General features: G+C 44.9%; 1 protein-coding gene across 1 annotated transcript in view; it reads right to left on the minus strand.

Moving 5' to 3' along the window:
- Positions 1 to 4,193: 4,193 nt before the first annotated feature.
- Positions 4,194 to 20,495, minus strand: part of LOC138528214 (extracellular calcium-sensing receptor-like) — a 111,884-nt gene continuing 95,582 nt past the window's right edge. Inside the window, exons 7-8 of the mRNA XM_069639670.1 lie at positions 14,285 to 14,300; positions 4,194 to 5,110 (exon numbers count right to left, since the gene is read on the minus strand). Coding sequence (XP_069495771.1) covers positions 4,194 to 5,110; positions 14,285 to 14,300 — 933 coding nt within the window. The remainder of the gene's footprint in view (positions 5,111 to 14,284; positions 14,301 to 20,495) is intronic.

The following is a 20,495-nucleotide window of genomic DNA, read 5'->3' on the forward strand; positions in this document are numbered from 1 at the left end:
AACATTATAAGACCATGAGCATTGGCAATCCTTAAATAAAAGCAAATTCACAAATGCAATGATTTGAATATTTAATTTCCATGCGCACTTGAAAATGCTAGCATTTTTGAAAGCACCACAGACTTGATAACGCTTTTGATTTTTATAACCCTTCTTCGTTCGACCCTATGCAATGCAGAATCTCTCCTACCAGGAGTCACTTTCTCACTGTCTGTAGAGTGTGTGCATTTCAATTAGGGACTTCAGCAAAATGATTTTAGCCAAATGTCTCCCATCCAGTTGTACTTACTCTTGTATTGGCTCCAGTCCCTGTCACGACTGTCAGTGCTGTGTGGTCTTCCTGCTGTCTCCCTCTGTTCTCCTCTAATGTGTGTGGACTTGTATACCGTATGGAAGCTGCTGCCGTATGCTGTCTGCAAAGGAGGTAACCTAGGAGACCATTCCTACCTGGCACCTTTTCTGCCCTACTCTTGAGCCCTCTCTCTGGGGCCTTATGTCGGTCCACCCTGCCCAAGACACTGGGGGGACCCCAGCTCCTGCACCCCTTGTGTTTTTTGGGCCCGAGCTTGGCCCGGGTCCCCCTCCCGGTGCCAAGAGGAAAATCAGACAGCTAAAGAGGAATCGGATAGCGGGTCCCTTAGCTGCCTTGACAACACATTGTGCTCCAGGAGCCATCCATGAGCATTGTGCTCCAGGAACCATCCATGAGGCTACAGCACCCGTAAAGTTTGGGGATACCCACCTCCTGCTCAATGAGATCCGTCATCTTCTGGATAGTCCAAGGGTAGAGCCCTCCCCCTTACCCGCACAGAGTCTGGTTATTTTACCCACCGGGCCCCGGACGGCCACCTCCATTTCATCTGCTTTGGCTGCGGGGGACAGATTGTCACTAACTGCCCAATCTGCCCAAAGGGGCAATTCCTCCTCAAACTCCTCAAGCTCCCACAGTAGTTCGTGGAGCGATATATCTTCAGTTATAAGTTCAGGGGGTAGCCCCCCCCTTGGTGTGTCCCCATTGCGGTCGGTCAAGGCCATTAACCAAAACAAAACACCTGTTGTGAGTAACCATGAGCCCAAAGTGACCTCTGACTAACCCACTGAGGAAGCGCCCTTGCATAGGGGGTGTGGGTGCACTCAAGTTATGGCGGAACTGGCCATCATTAAGGATCTGTTATACACTCTGCTAGAGGCCCAAAGGAAGGGAGATGGAACTGTTCAAGTGGTGGAGCCCATGATCAGCACCCCAGCAGACGAAGGGTATACGTGCCCACTCCTGGAAAGTCCCCTGGTTTGTCTACCTGTTGAGGTCCCCCTGGTTCTGACCTCCCCCAAAGGGACTGCCGTTGACCAAATACAGGCACAGGCCTCTGCCCCCAAGGTCTCCGACTGCACCGAATCCAAAGCCCAGGGTCCATGGAAGTCGGGGGTTCAGCTCAAGTTGCCGGAACCAGGAACATACAACTGTACAACAGTCTTTCTTCAGGGGGTGCCCAAACTGGCAGTAGACAAGCCAGAACCACTGGAGGCTGCCCGTTTGTACGTAAAGAGGCTTTGGTGGGGTGCAGCAGAATTACCAGCATGGGCAAAAACTCCCTGGACAGCATCAAATTGACTTTTTGGGCCTATAGTATAGCACACAGGGTTTGGGGATGTAGTGGATGGGCAGGCAAGTTATCAAAGAGTGGGATTTCTAATCAGTATGCCCCCTCTTCTCAGCTCTGTCGCCCCTGTTAGATCTGCCATAGTAAAGACTGGGGCCTTTCCTAGCAACAGCTTCCTTTCAGGTGCTAATTTGACTGCCTTAGGCCCGAGGCGCCATGGGTGTTGGAGGAGGCAAGGGGATGGTGTGACCTGATTATGGGCCCAAAGATCTGCTTAGGGTTTCCATTGGAGGGGGTGGATTGTTCGTACTGCTCTGTAGTTTTCTTTGCTGCTGATTCTATGCAACCCTGTATCAGAACCGTATTCTTATTTTTAGAAATGTTTTTGTAGGATGTACTTTGATGGTCATTTTTTGGCCGAGTAAAGTTGCTTGGATTGGATTGGTATCCCCATAGCCACCTTACTCTAGCCTACCTTCCTCACCAACCCACACCATTACCAATCGTATACCTTAAGTATAGGAGGTACTGAGATGAGAAAGAGTAAGGGCTACCCGAGTAGAGTCCCCCTTCACAATACCAAGACAAGGCAGAGTTCTGTTGACTCCTGGGAAATTAACCCATTCAGTACTGGGACAAAGAAGATGCACTGAGTAAGGAAGAGTGCTCATGAGAACCAAAACGAACAGTACAGTTTTTCTAGACGTAGTAAGAGTATAAAAACTGGTGTAGGACAACGGAAAGTGACAGAGAAGGAGCCTCAACTAATCTGAGACACTGAGAAACCCAGGAAGGACTGTTTCTGGGCAGGACTGTTTCTGAGCAGGACAGTTTCTGGGCAGCACTGTTTCTGGGCAGGACTGTTTCTGAGCAGGACAGTTTCTGGGCAGGACTGTTTCTGGGCAGGACTGTTTCTGAGCAGGACAGTTTCTGGGCAGGACTGTTTCTGGGCAGGACTGTTTCTGAGCAGGACAGTTTCTAGGCAGGACTGTTTCTGCACAGGACTGTTCCTGAGCAGGACAGTTTCTGGGCACTGTATTAAATCCAGAATGCATGTCAGATTGATCAGCCGATTGATTGATTGGTTACACTTATATAATGTTTCAATAGATTGAAGTGCATCCATCCAGGAGTTAGATTCTAACACTCTGGTGGGTCTTGTTGTGGCTTTGGCTGTAGAGGCGTGCTGGTGGAATGTTAGGGTATCCTTCTTAATTAGTAAGCTGTAGGCCATGCCTTCTATCCAGAGGTGAAACATTATGCACATTCTCGACGAATATTATACTAACCACAGATACTGATACGTGTGTGCCATCATCAATGCGTTACTATCATCTAGGAATGTTGGGGTTCAACATTGCTGGGAAATGGCATCTATTTAGATACTGCTTCTACCCTGGCAGAGCCCCATTGGGGGGAAACCAACAGCTCCCAGGATCAACCATTGGCTACACCAGGCAGCTGATGCCTTACACACATGGTTATGTGACATTAACTTTGAGTGCTTGAGAATGTTAATAGAGAAGAATTAGGACACATCAAAAGTGCATTAAAATATAATTGATCATTGACAATGGCAAACAATGTTAAGGTGTAAACCTCATGTGGTAGTTAGATGTGCAGGTAACTGTGTACTTGCTCCGGGTTCTCAAGCACTGGCTTCTGCTTACTGGGTGATGCCCGACATCCAGGTGCTGCTTTTAGCTCTTGCTCTCTGAACCTTAACTTCAAAACCTGAACATCTTTCGATGAGATGTTCAAAATGGTGAAGATTGGAGACTGCTTTTAAATCCATGAGTATCTCATGTTGAGCTTTGTTTCCCCTCACTGTATTTGCTAATCATAGGACAGCCAGTTGTTTATTATAATGAGTTGGGGCTATACCCCATCCTTGAATTCCCACTCCATGTTTCGCTGCAATATGAATGCCACACTACTCACCTCCACAAAGCACCTGGTGCCAGGGTGAGCATCATAGGCTGTTGAGGACAGAAGTCCATCTTTCGTGGCAACAATGAGAAAGGTTTACCCGGTGAGGACAGGGAATGAGAGCCTGGAATAGGAACAAGGGTTGCAGTGGTGTCTTGAATGGAAGCATAACATGCATTTGTAGGTCTAATCCCCTCCAGTAAAAGATGGAGGAAACATTCAGTGGCGGGGTGGGGGCACCACCAATAACAAAGGAAGGAAAAGGTCTTTGGTGTCAGCAGTTGCATGGGATTAAAAGGAGTCAGGCAAGCGGAACCGGCCAAAACACCCTTCAAATTAGGAAGAAGACAGTAGGATTCAATGACTGGGGATAATACAGTAGGAACACGTCAGGAAGGAAATCAAGCAATGTAGTTAGATTTTATGTCATATGTGTGCACCGTTTAATCTGCTAGACCAGCTTTCTTTTTCTTTGACTCTAGGTTTTTAATTTGCCAAATGACCTTCACAGATGTCATTTGTTCATTTTCCTGTTCTGCTCATACTATGATATAGTTATTATGCTTTTATATCTGCAACAATGTTGTAATCAGTTGAGACCCATTCAGCCCGCTACCTGAAAAGCGAAAGCATGATAGCATTGCAATGAGATTCTTCTGGTTTCTATTCAATTTTTGTAGAACTAAAACGAGCCTTCCCAACTAGATGGTGTTTGGTGTTCTTGTCTGGCCTTAGCAGAATCATATAACACTTAGGGAAGAATATACAGCCGAGCAGCCCAGCGCTGGAGCACAGGATGGCAAACACCTCCACGGCCACCATGTACTTCCCGCGTGTGCTCAGGTACGCTGGGATGAAGGAGATCCACACACTGACAAACACCAGCATACTGAAGGTGATCAGCTTGGCCTCGTTGAAGCTTCCAGGGAGATTCCTGGAGAGAAAGGCCACGATGAAGCTGACGGTGGTGAGGAGGCCCATGTATCCCAGCATGCAGTAGAAGAAGATGGCGGCTCCTTCATTACATGCAAATATCATGACCTCCTTATATGGACTAATGCCCAGCTCTGGAAATGGGGGATGTCTCACCAACCAAAGAACACAAATGAATACTTGTGTCATTGAACAGGCAAAGACGATACAGCTTGGCGTCCTTGGTCCGAGCCACTTCCTTGCAGGGCTGTTTGGATTTGTTGATTTGAAGGCAATGACAACAACAATAGTTTTAGCGAGAACAGAGGAGACACTGATGGAAAATATTATGCCAAAGACTGTCTGCCGGAGCATGCAGGTGATCTCCTGAGGGTGGCCGATGAATAGAAAGGAGCAGAGGAAGCAGAATATCAGGGAGACGAGGAGGAGGTAGCTGAGTCCACGGTTGTTGGCTCTGACAATGGGAGTGTCTCTATATTTGAGGAAAACTCCAAGGACTGCAGCGGTAGTGAATGTCAAGATGGAGGCACAGATGGCAAGTGTTATTCCAAGGGGTTCTCCAAATGAGAGAAACTCAATCTTTTTTGGGATGCACTGATCATGTTTTTCATTGGTCCATTGGTCATCAGAGCATTTCACACATTCACCTGTATTGGAAGAAATAAATGCAGTTACAATATATAGACTCTGTCTCTGAAGAATTAAGAAATCGTACATCACATCAATCAACAATGAATGTCGGCAGAATGCATTTCATAAGGAAAATGTAAAAGGTGCATTATAAGCATACATTTAGTTATTGATCTTTTGTGGAACAAAACCCTTTCTATTAGGATGTATGATTTCTTCAAGTCTGTATGTCAGATATATATGTAGGTACAATGCTCTGAATGGAACAATAGTTTTACTTAGAAGGCATATTTAATTTGACCATACTCTTAAGAGCTTCAGCATTGAAGACATGCTTATCACATGTTTTTAAATGGAATTATGTTAACTATCTTGGTGCATAGATAGTAAAACTAAACTGCATGAAAAAAGAACTTCAGCCATGCCACACCACTGACTCCAGCTAAAGAAACCAAAAGAAGCATTCGAGCAAGGGCTTCGTAAGGGTTGATTGTGCTGTGACTGACCGCGGTGACTCTTGCTAGTGCTGCCTTTGATACCAGCCTTGGATTTGGACTTAATACCTGCTTTTGTGGAGGGAAAGCCACATTTTCTAACAAAAAACATACGCAAGTTGTGGTGTTTCCATTTGACTACATTTTACTGTTTGATTTCTCTTAGATATAAAATTGACATATATTTGGTCCCTTAGTAATTCTAATGGCCAAACTGTACACTCTTCGGAATAATATGCCATTTGTGGGGCCTTTGTCGGATTGTTTCTCCGACTCACACACCACGCCAAAGCACGTAAACCATGCTCGTAATTTACCTTATCGAGCGCCGTCACACTGTAGGCTGAATTCAAACACCACTGGCATCCAAAAATGTTACCCGAAGTGTCCTTCTATATCAGCCCCTACAAGCGTGGTGGAGTCCAGTGAGGTGCTAGTTATTCCCTCCATATTAGCATCCCCTACTAGCGTGATTGCTACTGATAATCCACTGCGGGTTCCTCCGGTTGATTTATGCACTCCGTCAGACTCCCTAATAGCAGCTTTTGCGGAACCTGATCTGTTGGGTGATTACGCCCTTCCAGTTCGAACCAAAACTGTAATTGCTGCCCAGATTTATATGGAACTAGTGTTGCCCCAAATTGTTCCAACAGTAAACAACACTGTTACCAATGATAATTTCCCCACACAATACTGGTGATCATCAACTCAACCAAGCAAATGAACCACAGGATTACGAGCATTAGAGCATTTGTCACAATCTCCTGTGATGTTTCCTGATTTATGCCACGAATCTTTGGTTCTGTCCATTTCTTCTACACAGCCCACGTCGCGGCCGATAAAACACAAGACCTCGCCACTTCAGAATTCTCCTGTGCTTCCAAAGGCCTTATTTCCTGATATAATGCTGCAAGCCATGAATACGGCTCTATTTTCATTGGTAAATTTGTAAGAAAGCCTAGATTCACGGCTAATTGACCAAAACCTCTTATTGCGGGAATTATTAGAAAGTAGGTAATTGCCAATTCCTCTGGACAAACCCATGTCAGTGTCCGGCATAAATGCCCCTTCTGAAGAGACCAATTGCCCCTTACATGATGGAAATCAGTGTATGAAGACTTCTCAAAAGATAGCAGTTGATTGTGAAGAAGAACCTAAAGCGACTTTTTGTGAAACAAATCGACCAGTTGCTGAAACATTAGGGCAAGGATATGCTTTGCAGGAAGGTGGCGCTGATGAGATAACAGAGCTGATTGGGAAGGTCTCTACAGATATCTCCTCGAGTGAAGCTCCCCTATCATAAAGGTGCCCCTAAACAACCCGACGTACAACATCTTTGCTGCACAGACCAAAAGTAAGACACCTAGTATGAAGTTGATACCCACAAAAACCCCCAAAAATCAAAAAATAACCAAGATGCAAAAGAGTAAAAACTCTAGGCAATTTGGTAAATTACTTTCCCTCCCGGATAAGCGGGTTCAAGAAAAGGGTGCAACATTGTTGGAAAATATGCAGCGTTATCTCGCAATAAGACAAACACACCCCAAATAAACTTGACAAACAATTCATCTATCTTGCCAACGAAGGTAGATCTGCGAAATGCCCCTTTGGACAATCTAGTAGATGAAATGGATAAAGTTGAGGAACTAGTCTCTGTGTTAAGGACATTTCCTGCGGCCCAAGCAGGTACGGTTAAGTATACTGCGCCAACTCCGATAGAACAAATGAAAGACTGTTTGTCAATGACATTGAAGAGCAGGCGTGGGGAGATACAAAAATAAATGGGAACATGTATGTCCCGTCCTTATTTTGTTCCGAACTTGAACATTTATACTGAAAATCTCAAAAATCCCAAACCATCATGGGACACCGAAGGCTGGCCTTATAACAGCAGTTAAAATGTCTAGTGGCCTGATTTTGGAACCTTGGGCTTCCCCCAAAAGCCACATTCAGTTAGTCCGAATCTCTCTGAAACAGAAGACTATTGCTTGCTTGAATTTGTATTGGAACCATTTTAGCATCAAAGATAGTTGTTTTTTTAGAGACATGGATATTTAGCTCAATCTCATTGCTAAAACCCCTGCTATAAACCATATAACAATAGCTGGAGATCTCAAAATGAATTGTATAGATGACAAAAGTGGACATTTGAAAGATACCGTGCATCAACGGAATCTCCTTATGAAGGAGAGAGGACTCAACTTGGTGAACGGTTCTGTGCAGGGTGATATTCCGCCTCACTCGACCTGGCATCGAGGTACCTATTCATCACTAATTGACTATGTATATGTTGATAACAGCTTATTTACTATTGTGAGCTCCTTTAAAGTCATTTAACAAGTTCAGAGCGATCACAATATTCTTCATTTGAATTGGGAATGGCCCACTGATACTAATTGGGACATAGCACAATCGTATAACACTGCTGTATCCATTTCATCCAAAATCAATCGATTTAGATGGACGCCCTCTGCTTTGAATGACTTATTGGTAGCAATAACCTATCCTGAAGACAGCTTAGAAACACATTTTCACCACCATGATGGTGATTATGTTGCTACTCTTCAGTTATTCAAAAAGAACGCATATCACAGTTTGATGACAAATAAAGTGCATTCACATGTCTTTGATGAAGATGTTAAACTATATAAGGATAACCTTAAAAAACAAATTCGGATCTTAATGACCCAACATATTCCTGAATAAACTAGAGAAATCTCTAGGCTTAAGAACAGATACAAAAAATGGCTGAAGCAGCGTAAAGCTGACATGATACTAAAAGATGCCTGGGTCATGTTGTATTCTATAGCGGCTAAAAGCTCTGCTTTGGTGTGGGGATGATAAAGACAATATATTCTGATAAACAATCTGTGATGCAAATTAATGCAGTACCAGAGGAAGTTTGGACTTTGGACTCAATACTATGAATCACTGTATGCTAACGCTCATAGGGCTAATCATGTATCCCGTCCTATTGCTAACATGGACGCTCAACTAGTGATTAATGAGGCTGATATAGTGTATAATATCAAAAGACTTGGCGCCTAGAGGGCGCCCGGCCCTGATGGCCTTTCGAATGCCATGCTAAAAAGCCATCCAAAAGCATGAGCCTCTATATTGCGAGTCATAGTCAAACAAACTGTATTTACTCATAACATTCCTCTTTCTTGGCAAAAGTCGATTATTGTCCCCATCTAAAAAAAGGGGACCGAGTAGATCCGCGCAAACACAGACCAATTGCCTTGCTGGACGCACCTGGGAAGCTATTTGCGAGATTGGTTTTGGATTATTTCAATAAGTGGACCAGTGCGTCCCATACATGATCCTTTCCAGTCGGGCTTGGTACCAGGACTAGGCACATCAGGTAATCTACAGGTACTACACGCCATCAACAAACACGAGTTACAGATGAAGCAACCACTCTTCCTGGCATTTATCGACTTTGAAACTGCCTTTGATTCGGTATCAAGACAACTAATGTTTAATAAGCTAGCAAGGAGCTCTTTCCCAGTTTATCTCCAACACTGGATACAGGAATTTCATAGTAACACCTCAATACAGGTTAGATTAAGTATGGATGGCAGACTCTTGCGTTCCATTAATACCTACAAAGGGCTAAAACAGGGATGCCTGATGGCTTCTACCCTGTTCAACTATTTTATAGCTAATATAGTGTCCAATTCACTGAGGTAACATCTGATGATCCTCGCTTAGGACCTAGTGCAGCCCCCTGGTTGTTTTACGCTGATGACCTTGTGTTATTGGCGAAAACTCCCAGCGGCCTACAAGCATTACTGGACCAATTAGGGAAATATGTGAATGCTAATGAACTGCTTATTAATTTGACAAAATCAAAGGTTATGAAGATTGCACCTACACAATGGACCGAGATATCCCATCAAGTTTGGGCTTTATTGTCTCATCCACTTGAACATGTACTGCAATATAAATATCTAGGCCTTAATGTTAACACTTTATAATCAGATGCCCTACACTATGAGGACCTCAGAGCTAACATGAGAGCTGCTACTGCACAGGCCTCTATCTTAAATCATAAGTATGGAACATTTTCATTGAAATCAGTGCTGACCTATTATTGCCAAAAGGCAGTGCCTACTGTAATTTACGGTGCAGAGACTAGAACAGGGAGAAATTAGCTGTCTTGGTCTATTTTGGAAGGTGCCTTCTGGAAAACCCTGTTACAATTACCTAAGGATGTACCTATTTGCGTGTTACGTTATGAATTGGGATTATCCTCCTCGTATACTATGTACATGTGGAAATGATGTGGCTTGTATAGTGTGTTATGAGCTGCCACGAGAACACCATTTTACATGTATTGTCGATTTACATGAAAATGACAACTCACCGCTCGATGGCTGTTTGGCGGGAGAAGATCAAAGTATTTTTGCAGATGGCTGAGGTTTTAGAAGAATTACTAACAACAAACCCTGATTAGGCCAAATATAAAATCATGCTATGGAATTGCACTAACATGCGCAACCAATGTCAGAACACCAAGCATTCGAAATTTAGAGATTTCTTTCAAGATTTAGACTAAATATATGGCACACTAGAGATTTATTAGCCAAATGGAAATTGAGTCTCCCTGTTAAGAACATTTGCCGTTTCTGTAGGGATCCTAGGACCCCTGAAACTCTGCCACATTTAATAGCATCTTGCTCGATGCTCTCGAAAAAAGAAACAACATTTTAAATCTCATTTCGAAGCATATCGACTTCTTACAATTGAAGATTTCTGGTATTATGTTTATAACGCTGAAATGAACAAAGTAAGAATAGACATTGTCAACTATCTGTTATCACTAAAGTTACAAGAGGAAAATCCTGTACATCTTCAGTGATTTCAACATGCAATGATGTGGCTGGTGATAGCCCCAAATGATAGAACTTCAGTTATTCTGAGTTATTTTATGTTCTTGTTTTTATGGAGTTGTTCCTTTTTCAATTTGTTTTTTTGTTCTCTTTTCATCTGTTGTTATGTAATTTGGATCAAAATATGTGAAATATGAACATTATAATGATTTTAATTTACTTTTATGAATTTTGTATACATATATTGAAAAGTGGATTAATCAACTATATCAATAAAATAAAAAAATAGAAGCAATCCTCCAGGTGTATCATCAATGAAGGAAAAAGAAAGACTACACACAGAGAATGTGATGAAATAGACCACCTCGCTCCTTCAAGAATTTCCAGACCCCCTTTTAACCCACCAATGGACCCTCTGCATTATCCCACAACTAGATCTGCTGCATTAAAACACCAATGGTTCTAATGAATTATACTTCCACTGAATATACTGCATTAACCCGCCACTGGATCCAGCACATCATCCAACAAACAAACCAATTGCATTAACCCACATTATGTTCATGTATCAACCCACCAATAGGGTCACTACATCATCCCACCAGTGGATCCTCTGCATTAACCAACCAATGAATTAACTTATGTATCCCACCAATAGCGCCACTGCATTAACCCACCAATAGGGTCACTGTATTAACCCAGCAGTGGATACACTGCATTACCCCACCAATAGGGTCACTGCATCATCCCACCAGTGGATCCTCTGCATTAACCAACCAATGAATTAAGTTATTTATCCCATCAATAGCACCACTGCATTAACCCACCAATGCATTCACTTCTTTAACCCACCAATAGTGCCACTGCATTAACCTGCCAATGCATTCACTTCTTTAACCCACTAGTAGGGCCACTGAATTAACCTGCCAATGCATTCACTTCTTTAACCCACCAGTAGGGCCCCTGCATTAACCCACCAATGCATTCACTTCTTTAACCCACCAATAGTGCCACTGCATTAACCCACCAATAGGGTCACTGCATTAACCCACCAGTGGATACACTGCATTACCCCACCAACAGGGTCACTGTATTAACCCACCAGTGGATACACTGCATTACCCCACCAACAGGGTCACTGTATTAACCCACCAGTGGATACACTGCATTACCCCACCAACAGGGTCACTGTATTAACCCACCAATAGTGCCACTGCATTAACCCACCAATAGGGTCACTGTATTAACCCACCAGTGGATACACTGCATTACCCCACCAACAGGGTCACTGTATTAACCCACCAATAGTGCTACTGCATTAACCCACCAATAGGGTCACTGTATTAACCCACCAGTGGATACACTGCATTACCCCACCAACAGGGTCACTGTATTAACCCACCAGTGGATACACTGCATTACCCCACCAACAGGGTCACTGTATTAACCCACCAGTGGATACACTGCATTACCCCACCAATAGGGTCACTGTATTAACCCACCAGTGGATACACTGCATTAACCCACCAACAGGGTCACTGTATTAACCCACCAGTGGAAACACTGCATTACCCCACCAACAGGGTCACTGTATTAACCCACCACTAGTGCCACTGCATTACCCCACCAATAGGGTCACTGTATTAACCCACCAGTGGATACACTGCATTACCCCACCAACAGGGTCACTGTATTAACCCACCAGTGGATACACTGCATTACCCCACCAACAGGGTCACTGTATTAACCCACCAATAGTGCCACTGCATTAACCCACCAATAGGGTCACTGTATTAACCCACCAGTGGATGCACTGCATTAACCCACAAATAGGGTCACTGTATTAACCCACCAGTGGATGCACTGCATTAACCCACCAACAGGGTCACTGTATTAACCCACCAGTGGATGCACTGCATTACCCCACCAATAGGGTCACTGTATTAACCCAGCAGTGGATACACTGCATTACCCCACCAACAGGGTCACTGTATTAACCCACCAATAGTGCCACTGCATTAACCCACCAATAGGGTCACTGTATTAACCCACCAGTGGATACACTGCATTACCCCACCAACAGGGTCACTGTATTAACCCACCAATAGTGCTACTGCATTAACCCACCAATAGGGTCACTGTATTAACCCACCAGTGGACACACTGCATTACCCCACCAACAGGGTCACTGTATTAACCCACCAGTGGATACACTGCATTACCCCACCAACAGGGTCACTGTATTAACCCACCAGTGGATACACTGCATTACCCCACCAATAGGGTCACTGTATTAACCCACCAGTGGATACACTGCATTAACCCACCAACAGGCTCACTGTATTAACCCACCAGTGGATACACTGCATTACCCCACCAACAGGGTCACTGTATTAACCCACCACTAGTGCCACTGCATTAACCCACCAATAGGGTCACTGTATTAACCCACCAGTGGATACACTGCATTACCCCACCAACAGGGTCACTGTATTAACCCACCAGTGGATACACTGCATTACCCCACCAACAGGGTCACTGTATTAACCCACCAATAGTGCCACTGCATTAACCCACCAATAGGGTCACTGTATTAACCCACCAGTGGATGCACTGCATTAACCCACCAATAGGGTCACTGTATTAACCCACCAGTGGATGCACTGCATTAACCCACCAATAGGGTCACTGTATTAACCCACCAGTGGATGCACTGCATTAACCCACCAACAGGGTCACTGTATTAACCCACCAGTGGATGCACTGCATTACCCCACCAATAGGGTCACTGTATTAACCCAGCAGTGGATACACTGCATTACCCCACCAACAGGGTCACTGTATTAACCCACCAATAGTGCCACTGCATTAACCCACCAATAGGGTCACTGTATTAACCCACCAGTGGATACACTGCATTACCCCACCAACAGGGTCACTGTATTAACCCACCAATAGTGCCACTGCATTAACCCACCAATAGGGTCACTGTATTAACCCACCAGTGGATACACTGCATTACCCCACCAACAGGGTCACTGTATTAACCCACCAGTGGATGCACTGCATTACCCCACCAACAGGGTCACTGTATTAACCCACCAGTGGATGCACTGCATTACCCCACCAACAGGGTCACTGTATTAACCCACCAGTGGATGCACTGCATTACCCCACCAACAGGGTCACTGTATTAACCCACCAGTGGATGCACTGCATTACCCCACCAACAGGGTCACTGTATTAACCCACCAGTGGATGCACTGCATTAACCCACCAATAGGGTCACTGTATTAACCCACCAGTGGATGCACTGCATTACCCCACCAACAGGGTCACTGTATTAACCCACCAGTGGATGCACTGCATTACCCCACCAACAGGGTCACTGTATTAACCCACCAGTGGATGCACTGCATTACCCCACCAACAGGGTCACTTTATTAACCCACCAGTGGATGCACTGCATTAACCCACCAACAGGGTCACTGTATTAACCCACCAGTGGATACACTGCATTAACCCACCAACAGGGTCACTGTATTAACCCACCAGTGGATGCACTGCATTAACCCACCAATAGGGTCACTGTATTAACCCACCAGTGGATGCACTGCATTAACCCACCAATAGGGTCACTGTATTAACCCACCAGTGGATGCACTGCATTAACCCATCAATGAATTCACTTATTTAACTCACCAGTAGGGCCACTGCATTAACCTGCCAATGGGGTCACAGCATTAACCCACCAGTGGATGCACTGCATTAACCCACCAATAGGGTCACTGCATTAACCCACCAATCAATCAGTTGCATTAACCAGCTGATGGATACATAGTTCACCTTCGCAATAGTATACTACTGTCTTGTGTTCCCTAGTTTTCATCCACTTTTATATAATTGTAGTACATTGTTCTGGTTTGTGGCATTTTCCATTCATTTATATGCACAGGACAGAATATCCGTTATAGTCTATCTGAAATATTAAACTATCCTTCCAGAAGACAAGTTCCCACTTGCTACCAGACATGTGTGTTCAATGTATATGCCGATAGATGAGTGGCCACTTGTTACAAGACCTATGTGTTTTATATGTCATTTTGTATAATTTCATCTACATGTGTAGGTTTGTTTTTATTTGCATTTTGCAACCAACACCAATGGATCCTTTATAGCCAAGGAAACATGTGGTATAGTTTAGGTTTCTTAGTTCTCCACGTGACGTACGTACGACGTTGCACATCTTGTTTTCAGGGAAAACAACCTCAAGACAATGTGTACCTGAAGTATACGAATAGAATGATTTAGGCAGTCCACGCGTGCCCTTGATTGTCGGATGCTCATCCGCCATGATGCCGCTCTACACATCCTGTGCCAAATGACTACATTTCAAGATCTTATCAAGCATCCTTAATAAATGCTGCAAGGAAACAAGGACATCCCATGGCCCACTGTTGAGTACAGTGGTCATCATAACTGGACATCCCATGGCCACAAGGAAACAAGGACATCCCATGGCCCACTGTTGAGTACAGTGGTCATCATAACTGGACATCCCATGGCCACAAGGAAACAAGGACCTCCCATGGCCCACTGTTGAGTACAGTGGTCATCATAACTGGACATCCCATGGCCACTGTTGAGTACAGTGGTCATCATAACTGGACATCCCATGGCCCACTGTTGAGTACAGTGGTCATCATAACTGGACATCCCATGGCCACAAGGAAACAAGGACCTCCCATGGCCCACTGTTAAGTACAGTGGTCATCATAACTGGACATCCCATGGCCACTGTTGAGTACAGTGGTCATCATAACTGGACATCCCATGGCCCACTGTTGAGTACAGTGGTCATCATAACTGGACATCCCATGGCCACAAGGAAACAAGGACATCCCATTGGATGTCAAGTCATCATAACTGGACATCCAATGGCCACTGTTGAGTACAGTGGTCATGATAACTAGTGACACCTTCTCAACTACCGCCCTTCCTTGTCTCAGCTCTATTGGCTTGGTCAGGTCCATCCATAAGGTGAACACCTTCTATTGGCTCAGCTGAGATCACCATGGTTTAAACATGCCAGCATCATTTTGATTGTACCCCCCCCACTCTTTGTTCTAGTCCCATCAAACATTGTGTCCATTGAGGTGCCTGGTCTCCAAAGGGACCCCACCTGCCATGCCATTCTGTGCATACATGTTGTCCTTCTCTTGGCTTCTACTTCAGCCGCCCACCTCCTTCAGGTGTTTGGTGTGCAATCCTTGTTTTACTGCTGTCTCTCTATTGACAGTGTTATACTCTTTTTCTGTTTCTCTGTACATTAGCTATAGAGAGCTCCTCATGGGCCAGCAAGCCATACTTTGAATTACCAGCAGACATCATGATACCTACACACACGCAATCAATGGGGGACAGAGGTTTCTGATATCACTCTCCACTAACATGGCTTCATGAGCAGAGCCAGGAATACCCAATGTAATGTCTTCAGTGCATCACTCATTCGGCCTTGACATCAAACAGTTCATGCCTTGATGGACGGCAATAAGGGCCTCAATATTGGGACGATCCTGGAGATTCTCCGAGAAATGTCCTCGCTGTGGCCAAACTGGATCATTCCTACCCTCCCTGACTGAATGATCTAGAAAGACAAGCAATTCAGAAATAAGCCCATGTGTTCAGTGTTTGTCCTTCCAGGGGAAGCTGCATTCCAAATGATCTCAAGTATCCATTCTGAGGGGGACAGTAGTAGTATAGAAGCCCTCCAGTCACTGGCAGACTTTCTCGGTAGACCGAGCATTTCATGTCAGCAAAACACATGCATTTATCTTGATGTGATTGTTTTTATCTGGATACAATGTATTAACATGGATTACTTGGATCTAAACATGCAAAACAATGTTAATCTTCAAGGTTGATTTTAGCCTCTGAGTATACCTGCCAAACCCAATTCCTGCAAATTACTCACTTTTGGTTCTGCTCACATTTGCTCATTCTAGATCCCACTACATTGTGAAAAGGATCCAGTGGCTTCAGAGTTTCTGTTTCTTACAGGAAAGCAACGTGGGTGATCCCTAGCAACACACACTTCAGCTTTGGAGGTCTTGTCTGTTATGATTGAGCTGTGGTCATCAGAAGACAAAAGCAAGGCTGTCTTTCTCTAGGTCATGAGAAAGCAGACTAACAGATCTGATGGACTGGCTGGATCGAGCCCACAGGCTACCCAGTAACACGGGAGATATCAGACCTGGGAGAAGTGAGGTGGGACTAGATAAGCATGTTCATGTTGGCTAGAAAACCAGGATGTTGTGGCTTCACGTTGTCCTTGTCATCACTGACAAATGTACAGCCCAGGGATCTCTGAGTGATTACACTGTGGTTCCTCCAGTTGGTCAATACTGCCAGTGGATCGGGATACTGCCCCATGGCCTGTCTGAGGAGGCGAAGGACACTGATGAGCAAGCGTGTTACTCTCAAACAGGCCACCAAGGTTTTCAAACTAGGGGTGACAGATCATTTTCCGAGTTTGCCGTGTCGGGATATAAATGAATTGGACTCTGAGAGGACTCTTGTGGACCTAGTTTGGCCCTCATTCCCTGGGCGGGAGTTCTCTTTATTTTCCCTCCCTGGAGAGGGAGGGCAATGACTCTGGAGTAACCTCTCATTCAGAGAAACCTCAATAAAGTGGTTCACCACTCAGTGTCCTGTCTCTTTTGACTGAATTGAAACCATCAAGTTACAATATTTACTATAAATGGAGTGGTAACTCACCACTGCATTAAGTCATGTTGGCATCTCAAAGTCACCAGCCATTGGGAAATAGACAGCCATCACAAAAGGGAGTGAGAACCTTACCTTTAATGATCCCCGAGGGACAGGAGGTTCCTAAACCGGAAGAACATTAAAGCATATGTAATGCCTCTCCTTGCCTGTCTGTCAGGGTGTAGCACACAGCAGAGTCTCCACATGCCTGCCCAGTCCTACAACTCACATTAAGAGCCCACAATGGCTCAGGGTTAATCTAATTTCCAAAGGAATTGGTAGCACAAATTGCTACTAATGGAGGTGGGTTTGATGTTTGATGAGAACCTGTGACATGTAACTACACTTGCTTCAGCCCGTTGATTCCATAGGCTTGATAAAATAATCTGAAATGAAAATCACACTCCTGTGTTCTGTGTGAAGTCCCTTTCTCTTTAAACCCTCGAAATGACACTAACCCGAGGGCATTCAGGTGTTGTTTTTCACAGTAGAGATTCCTCTGACAGCCTTGAATACTCTTCTGCGCTACACATAGCTGTGTCTGCCGCTTTGGATTGAGCTGGAGCTCTTGCTGCTGCAATACACATTGCCGGAGCAGCACAGAGACTTTTAAGCCTCGAGGTAAGCTACTGGGCTTAATTGGGAGCATCGAGAGATCTTGCTCCTTTCTGTCACTTTCATCAATCCTAAATATCTGGCTAAATGCGCTGTTTCCTACCACATAATATTATCACATAACTTGGCGGTGTGCAACGTGGAAAGCTGTTGCCCAGCAACCTCGGTTTACTAGCTCACTGCTAAAGAGCATACAATGTTACTCCAAGATGGCTTCTTCTCCCCGAATGTATCGAGCAGCTGTTTGAATTCAGCTGTTGGTGATTGGGTGCCAACTCCTATATTCAGCCTACCAGAGGACCGGTAGGCGGAAGCCACCCCCTTTGCAGATATAATGGGATGGACAACAATATTGAATTATTTTGAAGAGTCGTGAGGCGTGTTTGGATAGTGATAAAGCTCTATGTACCAGAGTGCCAACTATGAAGAGCCGCCCAGTTTGGTTTGGGATGTTGTGGCTGTGGATACTGTGGGTCCTGTAAGGGCTGCCCAAAGAGTGTATGTAATTGTTTTGATGGATTTGTTGTCAAATTGCCTAAGGTGTGCATAGTGAGGGCCATTTGCTCACGTAGGATAATACAATTCTTGGAGTCAGTGTTCTGGAGAGAAGGATTTCCCAGGTGAATTGTGTCAAATAATGGCCCCCAGTTTGTGGGTAGAAAGATGCAGGAATTTCTAGGTGATTAATGGCATTGAACACTCTACCAAGGCTCTCTATAATCCCAAAGGCAATGCCACTGTTGAAAGATTCAATAGAACATTGATGAAGGTGATTAGGACTGTGATAACGTCTGGTGGTATTTGGGAGCAGACAGTTATGGAGAGGGTGCTTAAATATAGAGTTGCACCCCACCAAGTGACAGGTGTGTTGCCATTTGAAGCTATGCAGAAATGGGTCCCGAATTCTAGGCTTCATCCTGGGTGGATGAAAAAGTTTGTGGAAGTGTGGGGAGAGGTACGAATAGAGGCTTTGAAGGAGAGGATGTTGAATGCTCAAAGGAGGTCCAAGGTGAGGTGAGGTATAAGAGGGGTGACATTTTCATCTCTGATGAAGGTGGTGAGAGATTTGGTTAACACAGTTTTATTGAGTAATGGTGAGAGGTGGAGTAAAGAGAGAGTGGCTGTGATGAAATGTGATGGTGGTGTTTACAGGCAGTGGTTGGCAGTGAGCTAAGGTGCATGGACAGGAGGTGTGTTGTGAAGAACAGCAACACCCCATCAATGTCAATGTAAATAGTTAGAGGAGAGGAGGTGTGTTAGAGTGTTGTACATAGTTACAGGAACCATGTTGGTTATAATGGTAGCTGCTCCAAAGGCAGTACAGGCTCTCTGTCCTCGCCAAGAAGAGAGCACACATCCAAGCCTGCATCTCTGCGGCATCTAACAACTCGGCTGAACTGTTCAAAATCTGCAAGGAGCTGGCCAAGCCTGCTACAGTCTCTGCCTCTCCTGTTCCCTGCAAGGCACTCTGTATGGCCTTGGCTTCTAATTTCATGACTAAAACTCTGGACACCCTGTCTTCTCTTCCTCTTCCTCCTCCTCTCTTCCACTCCTGCCTGCCTGGAGCTGTCTGTCATCCTCCGCTCTCTTCCTTTCCCTTGTTCGCCCCGATGACGTTTCTAGACAAGTCCAATCTATGAAAGTCTCATCAGAACAGGTTCTTCTCCTATCATCCAGAACCATTAAGGACCACATCGACACCCTTGCTCCAGTCTTGGCTGATTTCTGCAATCACTCTTTTGCCACTGGAACCTTCCCCTCCCCACTTAAGCACTCCCTTGTGCACCCCTCCTAAAAAAGTCCTCTGCTGATCCTTCCTCTCCAGTAAACTATCACCCGATCTCCATCACTCCTTTCCTGGGCAAACTCTTAGAAAAGCTGGGCATCTCCCAACTTAATTTTCACACTGAATCTGTTGTCTCCATGACCACCAGTCTAGCTTCAGAGCTGCCAGAAGCATAGAACCTGCTCTACTGAACATCTGTGAAGACCTGTTCTCTAACCTTGACTCTACCTTTCTCCTGTGCTCATTCTCCTCGATCTTTCTTCTGCTTTTGATATGGTCAACCATGCCATCCTGCTCAATCGCCTATGTGATAACCTCGGTATTGTTGATCAGGCTCTGGCCTGGCTGACCTCCTTTCTCACTGATTGACCCTCTCAGGTCCAGCTGGGATCCTTCCTCTCCTTTATGTTTCACTCTACCTGTGGTGTTCCCCAGGGGTCTAACCTTTCTCCTTGGCTGTTCAACCAATCCCTTGCACCTCTTGCACACTGCATCGCTGTTCTCTGCAGATGACACCCAGCTCTATTTCAGGCTCCCCTCAGCCACCTCTACTCTTTCATTCCAGACTCTCTGTCGGCAATTCAGGAGTGGTGTGCCGCAAATGATCTGTGTCTTAATGCCAGTAAGATGGAGATCCTCCTCATCGGAACACCAGCTCCCTCCATTGCTCTCTCTCTCTTGCCTCCCACTTTGGGCCCTCTTCCTACTCCTACCTGTGAGGCTAAGAACCTTGGAGTCATCTTCGACTCCACCCTCTCCTTCTCTCCTCACATCTACCAGAGGTAGTTTCCTTTCCTTACTTTCTCACCAGAAGCTCACTGTCTCCAGAGCTCTGGTCCTCTCTAGGCTGGACTACTGCAACAGCCTCTTTCTAAATCTTCCTGCATCTACTCTCTGTCCTCTA

The sequence above is a fragment of the Ambystoma mexicanum genome, chromosome 7q (assembly GCF_040938575.1).
Source record: "Ambystoma mexicanum isolate Mex_15411 chromosome 7q, UKY_AmexF1_1, whole genome shotgun sequence".
In the NCBI taxonomy this organism is placed as follows: Eukaryota; Metazoa; Chordata; class Amphibia; order Caudata; family Ambystomatidae; genus Ambystoma; species Ambystoma mexicanum.